The sequence below is a fragment of the Crocodylus porosus genome, unplaced genomic scaffold (genome assembly GCF_001723895.1).
Source record: "Crocodylus porosus isolate Cpor-Errol unplaced genomic scaffold, CroPor_comp1, whole genome shotgun sequence".
Classification (NCBI taxonomy): domain Eukaryota; kingdom Metazoa; phylum Chordata; order Crocodylia; family Crocodylidae; genus Crocodylus; species Crocodylus porosus.
Window position 1 is genome coordinate 35,548,070 of NW_017728913.1, and position 15,890 is coordinate 35,563,959.

At 40.0% G+C, this 15,890-nt stretch overlaps 1 protein-coding gene across 2 annotated transcripts in view; it reads left to right on the plus strand.

Annotated features, from left to right (window-relative positions):
• SNX25 (sorting nexin 25) overlaps positions 1-15,890 on the plus strand; it is a 129,899-nt gene that overhangs the window by 86,334 nt on the left and 27,675 nt on the right. Inside the window, exons 8-10 of one of the 2 annotated variants that reach the window (XM_019534696.1) lie at positions 2,087-2,218; positions 6,577-6,852; positions 14,060-14,215. In XM_019534696.1, coding sequence (XP_019390241.1) covers positions 2,087-2,218; positions 6,577-6,852; positions 14,060-14,215 — 564 coding nt within the window. The remainder of the gene's footprint in view (positions 1-2,086; positions 2,219-6,576; positions 6,853-14,059; positions 14,216-15,890) is intronic. The other variant, XM_019534697.1, reaches the window with a different exon arrangement.

Here is a 15,890-nt window from a genome sequence, read left to right on the forward strand (position 1 = left end):
GAATTTTATGAAGGGAGTTTGTAGCTAATCCCAAAGACTAGTCTTTAAAATGTCATGTTTATATTCTCTTACTTGACATTCTGATCATCATTGCTGCAGCAAAAGCCTTTTTCCCACTTAAGCAAGTGGATTGATGAAGATTTATCAAGTGAGCTCCAAGAGACAGGTCATTAAACATGTGAATAGCTTTTAATGTGAGAACCAGCTTCCAGAACATTATAGTTTAAGAAAACTGAAGGAAAGGGAAAGCAGCACATCCTTGTCAGTTAGAAACTGCTGAGGCAAACATGAAGCACTTGGCCCAGAGTTCAGGGGTTTAGGACAGACAAAAAAGTAGTCAACTACATTTATCGAGGAATCATTTCATAAATAAACTTCAAATTGTTGGTGATATGGCAGTGTAATAGAGACCATAATCACTTTTGTCATATGCCCTTGGAAGTGGTTCTTCCATTCTCTTGAGTACTTGAGCCCTGCACTTTCCAATATGTTTGCATCTTTTGTAAAGTCAGGAGGAGAGCCACAAAAAATTATTAGAGCTCTAAAAAGCAGGTGAGACCCTGTTCCCCTGAGCACCTCCCGGAGTAACAAGGAATAATGGCCACAAGTTGATTGAGAGTAGGTTCAGGCTACATGTCAGGAGGCACTACTTCACAGTCAGAGCGGTCAGGATCTGAAACCAACTTCCAAGGGAAGTGGTGCTGGCTCCTATCTTAGGGGTCTTTAAAAGGAGGCTTGATAATTACCTACCTGGGGTCATGTGAACCCAGTATTCATTCCTGCCCAGCATAGGGGGGCGGACTTGATGATCTGCTCAGGTCCCTTCAGACCCTACATCTATGAAACTATGAAAGCATGACACATGAGGAAAGATTGGAAAAACTGGGATTCAAATACAGAGACAGTTGTTATAAATAGGGTGGTGATTGATGGTTCTTTCTCTGTTCAGAGGCTAGGAGAAGAAATAATTGATCTTAAATTGCAACAAGGGAGATTTTGGTTAGATTCAGACTGGGACGGTTGTTAAGCACTGGAACAAATTGCCAAGAGGTTGTGAAATCTCTGTCAATGGAAATATTTAAGTACAGCTTACACAAACAGTCTGGGATAGTTTGATGAGGGTGGTGCTGCCTTGAGCAGAGGGTTGTTGGAGAAGTTGATGTAAGGACTCTTTCTGGTCCAAATGCCAATTTTTTAAGTGGGTTAGTGGCATTAATTAGGGCTCTGTGCACTGGCGAATATATGTCTGTGCTCCAGTTGCTGCTTCTGCAAGAGCAGTGCTGTGAAACTGCTCTTGGTGCCTCCATGAAGGTGGGGAATGACTTTTGGCACCCCTTCAAAGTTGGTACCCAGGGGCTGATGCTGTTCTCCGGCCCTATTTAAGCTATTGGTTTTGGCTGCGGAAGCTGGTGTGAACCTTGAACATTACTTTGTAGAGAATAAGACAGTTTCCTTTACTTTGAATCTAGGGGTCCAGTGCATTTGCTTTCCTCGAAACGCACACAATTTCAGTCTGTCATGACTCCTGAATGGTGAAGATTAGAATTAATAGAATCCGTCTGAGTGGAATGATTTGTCAGGGTGGTGAGGAGTGAATGATGCATGTGTCCAGGATTTTTTTTTCCCGTCTTGGTCACAATATGGCTACAAGTGCCTCTTCCAAAGATGGGAGAAGTTATGGAAATGCCATATATAGATGGGCAATTCCTTCTTCATCACCCCACCTAAAATGGGCAAAGTTCCCATTGATTAGGCAGTAGCAGCTGCTTTTCTTTTCAGATTTGCATTCCAAGATGAGAAGGTTTCTCCTACAGTTTAACAGTGGTCAGCACCAGGTTAGCTAACCTAATTAAAACAAGCTGTTAGCAAGGGGGAATTTTGTGTAGACAGCCTTTTTCATGTTGCTTTTATAAGGACTTTTCAGCATATCCCTAAACCAGTTGTGTGTGGCCATTTCAACATGAGGATTTGTTACTGTGTATCCACTTAAACTGGTTATAACCAGCTGCTTGGATTGTGAACAGCTGTCAATACATCTCATCTAATTACCTTTTCAGTGTTTTACTCTGGATTTTGCCTTTTACAGATTCTTCAGTTTGAGGATATTTTGGCCAATCCATCTTACCGAAAACACTTTCGTGTATACATGGAGAGGATGGATAAGAGGGCTTTAATTAGTCTTTGGGAATCTGTGGAGTATTTGAAGAATGCTAACAAGGTAAGGGTAGTGACAAATACATGAGTGAGGGCTTATTAATGAAATAGTCTTTACATGGTGAGATTCTGCTGCTAAATTTATAAGAAATTGCTTCCGTGTTAACGTTTTCTTTTTTTCATCAGTCTAGAAATCAGCACTGCTCCTACTGCACAGGCTGGGACTAGGCAATTTATTATGTCAACCTATTTATGTCATTGCCTTGGTTTTTAGAATTCCTGTTTTAGGTGCCTTTCTTAATTCATAGTGAAATATTTGCAGTATAACTACTCCTACCTCACTGCTAGGTCAGTTATTATGATGTATCTAGTGTAGGGGCCTGGATGCACAGTGCATTAACACTGGTGTAACTTTTTATCAATTTAGGACACTGATGCAGATTACATCAGTGTACTGAGCAGATAAATGACCCAGGATAGCTGTAGTATGTGCTGTTGTAACACATCGCTACTAAATGGTTTTGGGGAGCAGGTAATAGCTTGTTTGTACTGAGCAAATGGTTAGTCTTGGACAAGAGCTAATGCATGATACTTGTAGTAGTGTAGTCTTATCCTAGTTTTTCCTGATATAACTCTACACCAGATCAGAGTAAGGTATACCAGAATAGGATTAAATGTTGTGTGTGCACTCCTTTTTTTTACACACAGGCTACAGTGATGTAAATGTTCTGTGTCCAGGCCCTCCTTACTTTTAGAAATGTTTTGACTGCCAAATTACTATGCCATTCCTGTTCTTCTGCTCACCGTGGGCCCAATTTCTTGCCCTCCCTAGCCCATTATAAATAAAAGGATATTTACTCTGTATGACTATTTAATTCATATAAACAGAAGTTTGCTTGTTTTTCCTTTAAGATTCCCCCTTCCTTGCATGTGAGTAGTGTAGTTAGTTTTTCTAATAAAAAAGTAGTGTATATACTGTTAGGGAAAGAACAGTGTACTGTAAGATCTGCATTCTAGGGTCTGCTAATAGTGGGGTATGTAGATGCATAAACGGAGCTAGGAAAATATCTTTTAAGTTTACAAGAAGCCAGCTTTGAAAAATGGAGGTAACAAATGTGCTAGGATTATTTGTTGTTTGAACCTTGTGGCAACCAGGTTTATAGTTGTGAACTTGGTTGGTAAAACTTTCTGGATTCATATCAAAATGAACTTTTAATAACTTTTCATTCTAAGTATCACTTAGAATGAAAATAACTTTTCATTCTAAGTATCACTTACTTGTTATTCACTGTCTTTTTATTATGGTGCTGTTTTGGTTGGGTTTTTTTTATACATCAAGTTAAGTAGGAGAAACAATACCATTTAGCTTGGGCTACATACAAACATTTTTTTTCTACTGGAAGAAATATCTTCAGGTAGGAAAATAGCCTGGGAGCTGGACTGTTCAAATGTTCCTCCAGCCCCATGGCTGGCTAGCTTCACAGACAAGCTTTCCAGCTAGGGGGGCTCTAGGAGGCTGCTTCCTGAGTCACTCCTGCCTGTAGGGCAGCTCATTAATTGACAGTCTGCCCTCCACTCTGCCTAGGAAGGGGGCAGGCTGTCAGGTGGCAGTCCTGGAAGGGTTCTAGCCCTGGGAGAATGCCCCCCACTGCCCCAGTTGCACCAATCAACTGACTGGCAGGAGACTGGGTGGGCATTCTCCCATGACAGGAATCCTTCCAGCTTTCCCCTGCAGGAGAATTAGCTCCACTCCTTGCAGGGGAGTATGATTTAAATCAAATAGATTTAAACAATGATTTAAATAACAATTTAAATCAGTGTTTAGGAAGCCCCGGTTTAATTATTGTTTTCTACAAAAAGTGCATTCTTGTTGTTTTGATATCCTTTATTCATTTAACTTCTTGAAACTTTGCACTTTTAGAGAAAGGTAAGGTCTTGACTGTGTACACAAACTTGCAAAGAGACAATAGTGGAGATGAGTGGGTAATCAGGTCTGTCATCTCTCATCACCATATAATGCTGTTAACAAGGATGTTGTCTTTGGAGCCGACAACCTCTCCCTATGCCTGAAGAAGGTTGTTTGTGCCTGAAAGCTTGCAAAGAACAATTTTTCCAACAATTTATTTGGTTTAATAAAAGATACCATGTTCACCCAAAGAACCTTGTCTGCTTATGATCTTTGGAGACATAAATTCATAGTTTGAGAACTGAAACTAATCATCACAGAGATACCTAATGGGATCTTCTAGACTGAGTACTGAGTCCCGTTAGGTAGAGAGGTTTTCTTTACTAATCTGTAGAGGAGCTTCTGGGAACCCATAGGATTGGGCCTGTAATATAGCCCATGGCCTGTTGTGACCTATTTATAAAACTTATAAAAGGGTTACATTAATATCCTGTCTCAAATGGTATACAATTAGAAGTTATAGTCGATGTTTCATGATGATATCTTTAAGCTTTAACCTATCTCAAATTAAAACTATCATTATATGTTTATTTTTTTTCAAAAGCACCTTTAAAATAAAAATGCAGTTAAATCAAAAAATCTGATTTAAATAAAAATCTGATTGATTTTTATCCACCTTGACTCCTTGCATTCCTCCAGACTGATCTGGAGGAGTGCAGGGAGGCCGAGGGATGCTCTCAGCTGTCGCAGCAAGGGGATCCTTAGTGCAGGGTCACAGCAACCTGCTCCAGACTAACCCAGGAAGGGCCATTTTGCTGTGGTGGCAAGAGTCCCAAGCCTTGCCATTGTGGTGCAGCAGCCTGCCTTGCCCTATTCTGCTTCTGTACAGCAAGGGGAAGCTGGCAGGGCTGGGAGCTGGGCTTGGGGAAAGTCTCTGCATGCCAGGCTGCTGACCCCTTCAGCTTTTAAATGGCTCTCTGTTGTTCAGCTGAGTAGCAGGGGAGACATGGGGAATCTGCAGGGGTTTGGAGCCCAGGCTTGGGAGGCTTTCTTCAAGAATGACTCCTGGTCCCTGCAGCTTTTAAATTGCCTCCTTTTAGTTCAGCTGAGCAGTGGGGTGGGGATGCAAGGGGAAGCCAGTGCAGCCAAGAGCTGCGGCCCATGCAAGATTTTCAATTGCCACCCTTGCTGCTCAGCTGAATGGGGAGGATGTAGTCTTCACTTGGTACCAGGCTGCTAGACAGAGGGAATGGCACTGCAAAGAACTCTGGTGTGAGAAGTAAGCATGGAGCACTTGGGTGTTCTCCTCCCTTCCTCTTCTGTAGATGGGCAGGAGGAGAGCAGCTGCCCCCATACTTTCTCTAGACTAGGGTGGGTGACCCTGATCTTGAAAAGGCTTGGAAAGCTTTCCCCCAGCTCCACACTTCTTGTCCCCAGAAAGAGTTAAGTTGGGGAAAAATGTGCAGATGTTCAGTATCCCAGGAAAAACGGGGAGCAATTTAACCATAATTGTTCCTGGGTTATTTTTTGCCTGGAGCGGCTACTTTTGGTGCTCAAGGAAAAAAAAACCTGAGCATCTGTTTTCTACCAGGAGAATGACAGTTCTCTTGGTAGAAAGTGGGTAACTTCAGCTGGTGTTAGCTGATACCATGAATAATGAGCAGTATAAGATATGGTTGGACTGAATAGTTACTGGATGACTACAGACTGTGGTTTGTCCGTAAAACAAGTATCTAACACACGTAGAAATTGTTTGTGTACAGCTCAGAAGTGCTGCTAATTACTCCCAGACCTATTAACTATGATGGCCTTGTGTGTTTTAATGCCCTGACTCATGTCTGCTCTTTTTTAAAGAGGTTCTACATTTTATGCTTATGATGGTCCATGGAACTCTTCTTCTGCATGATACCTGGGTCATCTGATACCATCAGGGAAATGGTTGCAGATTAGCTTCCCCACACCCTCTTTTTTTCCTTGGCAGAGTAATTTTTTATCCCTGTACCTTCTTTTGTGCACATTGGAAGTGTGTGTCCATATCTATCTGTGTGCATATATATTGTGGTGTTTTCTCTCTCAAAAAACCAACACTATTTATAGTTGCATGAAAAACAAAATATTTTGTAGGAAGAGAATTTGTTTGCCCAGTTAAAGCTAGAAGCTAAGAAAACTACCACAATGATGCGTTCCTTCTGTTCTAATTAAAACGGTAAGCAGAGTGCAAGTATGGTACAGAGTCCTTTAAATATGATACAAAATTTGATGCACATAATTTATGTAGAGATTAAGTCTTCTTAGGGCTTGGCAGGTCCTCTGTTTTGAAGACTTATGTCACCTGTAAAACTGACATCTCTGCATGGGTGCACAAGCAAAGCAGCTGAGATGTGTATTCACATGCCTTGGCATGAGTTTAGCTAGTTCAGCCTTTTTCATATTAAATGCATCAGGATTTCGAGGACTGATATATTTAAAGGTTTGTTTTTTGTTTGTTTTTCACCTCCCCCCCCCCAATTTCTCAGACTGAAATACCTCAACTGGTGAGCGAAATTTATCAAAAATTTTTTGTGGAAAGCAAAGAAATCCCTGTGGAAAAATCACTTTACAAAGAAATACAGCAAAGCCTTGTGGGTAATAAAGGCATTGAGGTATTCTATAAAATTCAGACTGCTGTTCATGGAACCCTGAAGGATAGATACTACCCCTCATTCATCGTCAGTGATTTGTATGAGAGGCTGATTAAGAAAGAAGAAGAAAGAAGTGCTGTTCAACTAACTGCTGAGGACAAGCATGGGGTGGTGAGTGACATCTCCAATTCCTGCTGCTTAAGTTACTGGTGGGTGATCTGGGAATAAAACTAAGGAGCATTTCCTAATTTCAAGTTCTGCATTCATCTTTCTTTCTTTGATCTGTTTTCGAGTTGCTGCTCCTCCAAACATGACAAAATTGATCCCTGGATAGGTGCTGATTCCATGGGTGTTCCAGGGTTCAAGCACCCACTGAAAAAAATTAGTGGGTGCTCAGCACCCGCAAAGCTGCCTGTAGATGTAAAAAAAAAATTTAAAAAAAATAAAAGAAAAAGAAAAAAACCCATGCTTTACCAGAAGTAGCAGTGTGTTACTTCAACCCAACTCTGTAGTGTCTGTAAAGATTGGGCACTTCAGCAAGGGTTTTTGGTGCTTTTAACTAAAGCTCATTCAGTCAGCAATTAGATAAGTGCCAATAAACTCCACTTAAAGCACCTAATCTTTACAGACACTGCAGAGCTGGGTAGAAGTAATGTGCACTGCTTTTCTGCCAAGTTAAAGTGCTGTTTTTGGGGGTGGTTTTTTAAATGCCTGCAGGCATCCACCAGCAAAAATAAAAAGTCAGAGCCTAAGGATCCATCCATGCTTCATATTTTTTCAGGGACTTAAGAGCTATAGTAGCATGCACACAGCAGAGGCCTTTTTCTTAAGTTACAAGGACATATAGTGTTTGTTGATTGAGAAGGAAACTATTTGTCCAGCTCTGCTGAGTCTATTTTGAGAGTGTTGTCTTTGCACTTTATAGTTACCAAGTACAGTTTTCATTCTTTTATCTAAAAGAACGAAATCTAAGCACATCTGTTTTTGGGTAGTCGCTGGGTTGTCTTTGGGGCAGTTGTTAATAACAATGCAAGCACAATATCATCATAGTAATAGTGAACCTCAGCATTATCATGTATTATTATGCATCACCAGTTGTTTTCATGTTGATTTTTTGTTTTATTTTGATCACTAAGACAACACTGAACATGTGATAAAATGTTTTAAAAAGATACAGTCCTTAGTTGAATGAGATATGATATCTTTAAGATGGCAGAATAGTTGGACTTTGTTAAATTAGCAAAAGCTTATAGACGCCTTCCGGGTTTCCAAAAGTATCAGATTTTTTGATGCTCTCTCTCATGCTCTTTAGAAGTTGAGAGTTGTGCTGTTTTATGAAGGAAGTGGAGATGCACTTTCATTTTGTTTTCAGGTGACGATAATTATTGCTGAAATAACTGATTGTTAAGTCAGCTATGAAATTGACTATTATTATTAATAGTCAAACTTATTACTAGTTATAGGGGTGTGTTAAAACAACTGAAATATGGTGAAATAAAATAACTAAATTTGGTACTTTCACATAAGTCCTAATATATAAAGCCTTAGATAGCTGCAGAATATAGGTACTAAAAAAAATTGTAAGAGGGAAAGAAAAAGTAGTGTTTGAGAGTTTATACTGGTTATATTTCAAATGAAGATAAAACATTATAGTATATCTGAATCTTAATATTTTTTTATTAATTTCACAGAGAAGCTCATTTTAATGCTATATTAGAGGATAATGCTAGAAAACAAAGTAAGGCTACAACTGAAGATATTAAAAAATTAAATTGAGAATACTGTAAAGCGATTTCCCCCCAAATGGTGGCTCTCCTGGGCCAGATTTTTGTAGCAGCAATTGTTATAAACCAATTCAGCAGCTAAATCAAAATAACTAGTACTACTTCTTGTCCAACAATCTCGAAGCCGTTTTGCAGACATTTAATGAATAAATCCCAATATAAATCCAGGTGTATTAGTATCTTTGGATCGTAAGTGGATAAGCTAAGAAACAGAAACGTTAAAGGCCAGACATGGGTGCTCAAACAGGAATTTAGAGCCTGGATATATTGAGATGCATTCCACTATCCTAAATGCTTTCAAACATTTTTTTAAATTGTTAGACTTTCAGATGTATCAATTAAATATAACTGAAAGTTCTTAAAATACTGTATTCTATCTGTTCTACCTATTGGAAAAAAAGAAATAATTTTGAGAGAGAAACTGTTTTAAGGAAATGCTATTGATGCACAGTTCTGCAGCATATTCCTTCTTTGAATATTTGTTCCTCCCTCAAATTGTTTTTGATAAAGGATTGAAGAACCCTGCTGTACATGTTTCATCCCCTTCCTGATGCTCAGCTTCATATGCTTTAAATAATCTGGAGATGGTAGGCACATCAAGGGTATGTCCTGGGGATCCAAGCAGTCACCAGGATTTTCAGAAAACACTGTTATTGTATAGCCCAAATGATTAAACACTGCCCCTCACCCCGCTACCCCCATATTAATCGCCTAATGTATTTTATCCAGAGCCTGACACAAGTAGCAATTTTTCTGGAGATACTGACATAACACTTCAGGAATAGCTCTCTCTCTCTTCTGTCAGGTAATATCTATCTTGGATTCTTCCACAGTTTTTAAAATCTAATTCTTTAGCTTTAGCCTCAGGTGTCGTTTTAAGATCTTGAGGGAATATATGCAGAATTTAAAGGCTGCCTCTGACGTGAAACTTGTAAAGAGCAATATGCCAGCTATTCTGTGACGTGGAAAAATCTTTTTTTTTTTTTGTAACTGTTTATCACAAATTGATAACAAAAAGCGTACAATTAGAGTGCTTTTCTCTAATGTAGCCAAGCTAACTGCCATCTGGTGTGTCTCAAGGGTTTTTAACTGAGAATAAGAAGGGGTGAATCTTAACTCCAGAAGCTCCCCATGGGCTTTCAGATATGGGGAAAAATTGCATTGTTGACTAATGGCCTTTTGGCTTCATCTATAGTAAAAGGTACAACTGAGAAATCCATTTCCTCTAGCAGAATTGTTTGTTTCTGGAGTGTTTCATTCTCTTAGCAGAGGCTGATGGTTTCACTTATTTTTAAATCCCCCTAGCTGGTAAATGCCTACTTTTTCCAAGACAGTGTGGGAGGAATGGGTATGTAGCACCTCTGAAAACTGGGTAAAAGACAGAGTTACAACATGGATAGGGGGCAAGAAGCACACCTTCTAAGTAAACCTATAATGTCTGTAAGGGAACCAGAATGGTAGACTATACTTCACATCAAAGTTCATTACAGCAATGTAATAGATATGGCCAGAACTCTGCTTCTTTCCTTTCCCCACTTCCCACAAAGGCTGCAAACAGATGTCACCTTTGTGCCACCATAAAAATGTTTATGGTGGCACAGAGCCCAAGCAAACAGACATCCATGCCACAAATGTCCAAATTCATGGCTGCGTGAATAGGTAGTAAATAATTGTGCCTCTCTTTTGTGGTGGATGTCTGTTTTCTTTATAGTGGGAGAGTGGGCACAGCCCAGAGCTGCCCATACGCTCCAGCTGCTGTGGACAGGTGGACCCTGACTCGGGACAGTGGGAATCATCTGTGCTGCCCAGTGAAGTGAATCACCCATGCTGGGACACATCCCATCACAGCTGACTGCACTCCAAAGAAGACATCTCTTTATAGCCTCCGTGTACTGTTGCCAGGTTATAGAGAGAAATGAAGCTGTGGCCCTGATTTTGTGAGCCTCTGCTGCTGGTGGAATTGCTAGTCAATATGCCTTGCATTTGCCATTCTCAATTGCAGGGACCTCTGTTCCCCGCCCCCCTTCCCCAACATATCTCTTAATACTGTATTTCTAATGTGTGGCCCACTCCGATTAGTATCTGCCAATGGCATAGTATCCTTGGCAGGATTCAATTTTTATCCATAGGTGTTGATAAATGGTGAATTCACCTCACACTCTAACGACAAAACGTTTCCATCATTAACAATCAAAATTTATAGAAAGAGCTTGTAACAATAGGCTGCCACTGTAGTATTCAGAGGAGTCCGGGTAGGGGAGGGGCGGACAGTGGCTGGGGGCAGGCTGGGCAGTGTGTCTGCCCTGTCCCCTGCCTCCTCATCTCAGTTCCTGCAAGGTGCCAGCCAGCTGGGCCCTCCCTTACAAACTCAGGCAGGAGCTGATGGAAAGAGTGAGCCACCGGTTGCAGGGAACAAATGCCACTGCCTCAGCTAGAGGTTTCCTTGCTGGGGAGCAGGGGGTGCCATGGGGCAGGGACCTTCTCCTGGGCTGAGGGTCTGGGGGCAAAAGAGCTTCCCCTGTGCCTCCTTTGTGCTGGCTCAGAGGAAAATGCAGGGGGGTGTGGGTGTGTGTGCGCTCACACATACACATGCATGCATGCATGCCCATGCCCCCACATCCCTAATATCGTTCAATCCTAAACATTTAAATTAATAAAAATAAATGCTTAAAAATAAACATCAATTTTTAGGCATCAAAATTATATTTAAAAAATTTTGAATTCTGCCAAGCCTGCATAAGTGCATGGATGAAAATGTTATTCATGTTTCATTTATCAGGATGCATAGTTTTCTGTTGTTTTTTTGTGTTTGAAAGCTTATTAAAAGCCAAATCCTGCAATCTATACTCTTGATTCCCCTCAGCTTAAGATGTCTTTGCCTGAACAGTGCTCACAGCATGTAGCTAATTAGTGAAGAATTTTATGGTATCACATTAATGTTTTCTGTCTGACAAACAGGAGTAGCAAAACGTTCCATAGATGCTATTGGCAGCAATCCAGTGAAGATGGCTATAATAATGAAAAGACTATTGCAAGTTCTTTGTCAAAATACATAGTGCTATGATGCAATTTGTAAACAAATGAAGGCTTTATGAATAATGAGCAGATTATCTTGAATTTATAAGGCAGTAATTGTATTTTTTCTAAGTCACTAGAGCACACCACTTCTCTTCTTTTCAGAGGACTTATTTGAAGTTTTATGAATTAAGAATGTAAGAGAAACAAGTGTCTGCTTTAACTCTTTGGCAAAAATGTTTGGCTCTTAATGCTAAAGGCAGCATATTACTGAAATAACTAGAATGGCCATGTTTTGAAAGACTAATGTGCCAATAAAAACATAATTAGTTTTAGCATTTAACTTTAATTTTTATTTGACTATGGTGTTATCCAAAGTAATGGGCACATCTTTTATTATAGTGTATAGATAAATGTTAAAAAAATACAATCAATGCCTGTTATTAGTGGCATGTCTGTGACTTGACGTCGTAATGTTGCCAGGTGGATGAAGGTGGGGCAGGGGTCATACCTTATTCAGACTATTTGGCTCTTGCTTTTACAGAGTGTCACCTGAATAGATAAATGGCAGGAAAATGTTGCTGATAAGCAGTTGTTACTCTCACCAGGTGTTGTTGTGGACTGTAGTCAGTTTTAATATCTTGAATTAAATCTAGTGATTCTAGTAGTATTTGCTGTCTAAAAAGTTTCTCAGGTGTTGAAAATAACAAGGTGTCATTTTCTGTTTTCCTGTTAATACAGCTTCTGCTTTTTAATTAGTATACTTTTGAGGCATTGCATTCCATTTGGCCAAAGTTAGTTAAACCTCACTCTCTTTCAGTGATTTAAATTATTTTGGTTGAGCTGCTATCATATTTTTCCATATCCATTCTTCACTTGTCATACATAGTCTTTTCTTCCGTGGTGATGTTCACTGAGTCCGTGCATATTGTTCAGTACTGTTCAGTGCTGTTATAGTACATAGAGGCCCCAGTCAAGTCTCGTGGAATTACTGCTGTACACATACACCTATGGGGACAAAACAGAAAAATAAGTGGGAGGAACCGGGGCCCAGAGCGGAAGTTGGTTGTCCAACTTCACAGTAGGCAAGTGACAGAATTGAGAAAAGGATCCAGGTTTTTTAGCCTGCAAGCTCTCTCATCTAAACCAATCTATCTCCTTATTCGAAGGATCAGATTAAGGATTGCTGGTCAGTTAATAACTCGTATGATAGAAAACTGTATATGAAAACTATGGTTTTGTAAAAACTTCCTGAAAAATGTATAGAATTAAATACAGAATGAAACCCTTTTGTTTATTTAATTCAAAAGAAATGTTAATTTTTTTCATTAAATTTTATAGAGCACTTTCCAGAGAGAGCCCATGCACATTTCTCATAGGGTTAAATTAATCTGATTGCCACAGACAAAGTTCTACAAACCCTAAGAATTTAGAAAAGAGGCGGAGCCTCTTGAAGAGAAGGTGCAAATCAGGTTGCCTGTCTTCACTGGATGTCTAGGTCATCTTCCAAGATAGAGACAACCCAACAGGCAAGGGAAGATGGCATTAGTCATGACTGGAGGGGTGTGTAATGACCAGGTTTCCCAGAGGTGTAAACCTTTGTGCTGACCATACTTATTTTATACCTATTGTTTGTACTGGCTGAGAAATGAATATCCATGTGTTGATTCATTATAATACTAGGAGAACATGAAACATAGTGTCATGGTAATATCTATAATTGTAGTACTTTAAAAAAAATATTAAACTTGTAAAACAGAAGTAAAATCCAGTCATAACAATAAATTATATTAAAAAGTTTCAGATTAGTTCAGAATTTTTGAAAATTGATTTTATTTATAAAATGTGCACCCATTTACTTTTGTTATTCAGCTTCAGATGCACAGTATTCATTCAGCTGCTTGCTGTTAAATACTGAGTGTAACCACCAAACTCCCTTCTACTTTCATGTTAGAAATTTTGAGTCTTACTCTCACGCTCTAGCCTCAGTGGAAATCTCTATTCTACTATGAGAGCAGTGTAAAAGAGCCTTAATCTAACTGAAACTAACGCTGTCTGGGTACTTCTTAATTGTGTATTACATGATGGATATGGAACTTTCAAACACCTGTGAAATATAGGCGACACGTAGGGAGGGGCATGAGGCGGACACGTGCCCCCTCTGATATTGGCTGCTGCCACTGGCTTCTGTGGGCAGTTGCCACTTGCCACCCACCTGTCCTCACCACCGCCACTGGCATCTGCGGGCGGTCTCTGCTCACTGCTTGCCCCTCCGCCCGCCTGCTGCCGCCACTGCCGGTGACTGCAGGCGTTCACTGCTTGTTGCTGACACTGCTGCCTACAAATGTGCCCTCCCACCTGTCTTGCGAGGCACCAGTTGTTCATGTCTGTGAGAGAGAATCCGCTGATGTATGCAGCGTGCACTCATACTTCTGGGCTTGTCTACAAAATCAGTTGTTTATTTCGTATATGGGATATAAAGTGCAAATAATGAAACATGCATAGCAAGCACATAACAAATATACTGTTATTGTACATTAGCGATATGGGTTGTTTGCTAACCAGATCTTTATTTCTAGAGCCAGAGTTGTGAAGAAACTATTGATGAATGCAGCACAAGAATTAACGAACAGGCCAGTTATGCTGTAAATAAACTTCGCCAGCTAAATGACAAACTTGAATATAAGAGACAGGCTCTAAATTCCATGTGTAATTCACCAAAACCCGACAAAAAGGTAACTTCACTATTTTCAGTCTGTTTTTATTTCACTCACTTGCATGATCCCAACAGTACACTGGTACTGTTCCAAAGCGGGCACAATTCCTGCTCCATAGAGTTGTATTCTAAACATGCATTAGAGCAGTGGGAGCTAACCTTCGTGGTAGGTGTGCCACAAATTACCACCACAACATCCCTGCGTGCCATGTTGATCCTCTTCTCCTGCCTGGTTTGCTGTTCAGCTTTCTGCTGCTTGTCCTGTTCTCTGTATCCAGTTTTCTGCCCCACTTTCTGCTTCCTTGTACTCTCTGCCTCATCTGGTCTTCTGTTTTCTGACTCCTGCCCTATCTGCCACACATACATCTGCATCTGCAGTCTCACACTGTCAAGGATGATTGTCGTCCATGATTGCTTTATCTGTAGGTCTGAAGATGGGCTAACAAGGCCAATCTAGGGTCGACAGACCGTTTCAATTCAGGCATGTGCTTCTGTGCAGGGTGGGTGGCTCCAGAGCCTGTCCGCCGCTGTGCTTATTATCACCTCCTTGATCTACCATATGCTACAGAGGCTGCCAAAGTGGCATCTATTCTGCAGGCTGGCAGGAGCCTGAAAATGTTTATTTGACTTTCTTCTATTTGGTAAATGTGTTTTTTATGTGCATCTGCCTCGCTCTTCTCCAGTTAAATGCTTATACAACCATAAGCAAAGAAGCCTGTTCTAGTTACTCTCGCTTCCCCAAAAGCACTATGGCTTTGGGGATCTGGTATATTACTTAACTTGTGCTCCCTCTGCTGGCTTAAATGGAGCATGATAATACATTTTCTTAATTAAAGAAAAAAGAATAGCTAAATTGCTTTGCAAATTGCTATTTGTAATCCAGAGGCCATTCTTTTACCACACTGTTTCAAAGTGAAGGCAGGTGAAAAGTCCTACAGTATTGGAACAAAATGTGCCTTAACGTCATTGTTTTTTGCAGTGTGACACCATTTTTTTCTCAAATTTATCTTTTTTAGGTTTGAAGTGGTAGATCTTGATTAGATTCTGACTAATGTTCAGATTCAAAGATGATTTAGTGCGGTGGTTCAGCTAAGAGCATGCCAGAGTTTTAAGTTCTTAAGATATTTTTTAGCCCTAAGTGGTGGGTGTCTTGTGAAGTCAAGCTCTTCTTTCAAGACTTCTACAAACTTTAGCCAATTGTTCTTAGAATGGCTACTCCTATATTTTCCATGCGGGCAGCAGCTGAGAAGTAGGTATTCAAATCTGAATCCCCTTTCATTCTGCAATTTGAAAGGTTTGAACTTCAGGTTCCAGTTTTTGATCCATCACTGATTTTCTTTTTTTCTGGATGGTGAGCATGCATAATTCACACAAGTCAATGGGAGCTGCAGTTGCTCAGCATCTCTGAAAATAAGGCCATTATTTAATGAATAGCAAAAATATAATTTGTGAGGTATTAACAGATTTATTTAAATTCCCTCCTCAATTTCTTATTCATTTGGATGCTATTTTTAATTTGACAGATGTTTTCTCATTTGTTTAAATTCTTAAAATGTTGAAAGCAAATGAGTCCACTAATGCTCTGAGAGGAAGAACTCTTTATATAAATGAAGTGACAAAATGTGAAAGGGTAAGAAAACTAGTTATTTGACCTACTTTTAAAGTATTTGTAGTCTGTTGGGGAAAGCTCTGCA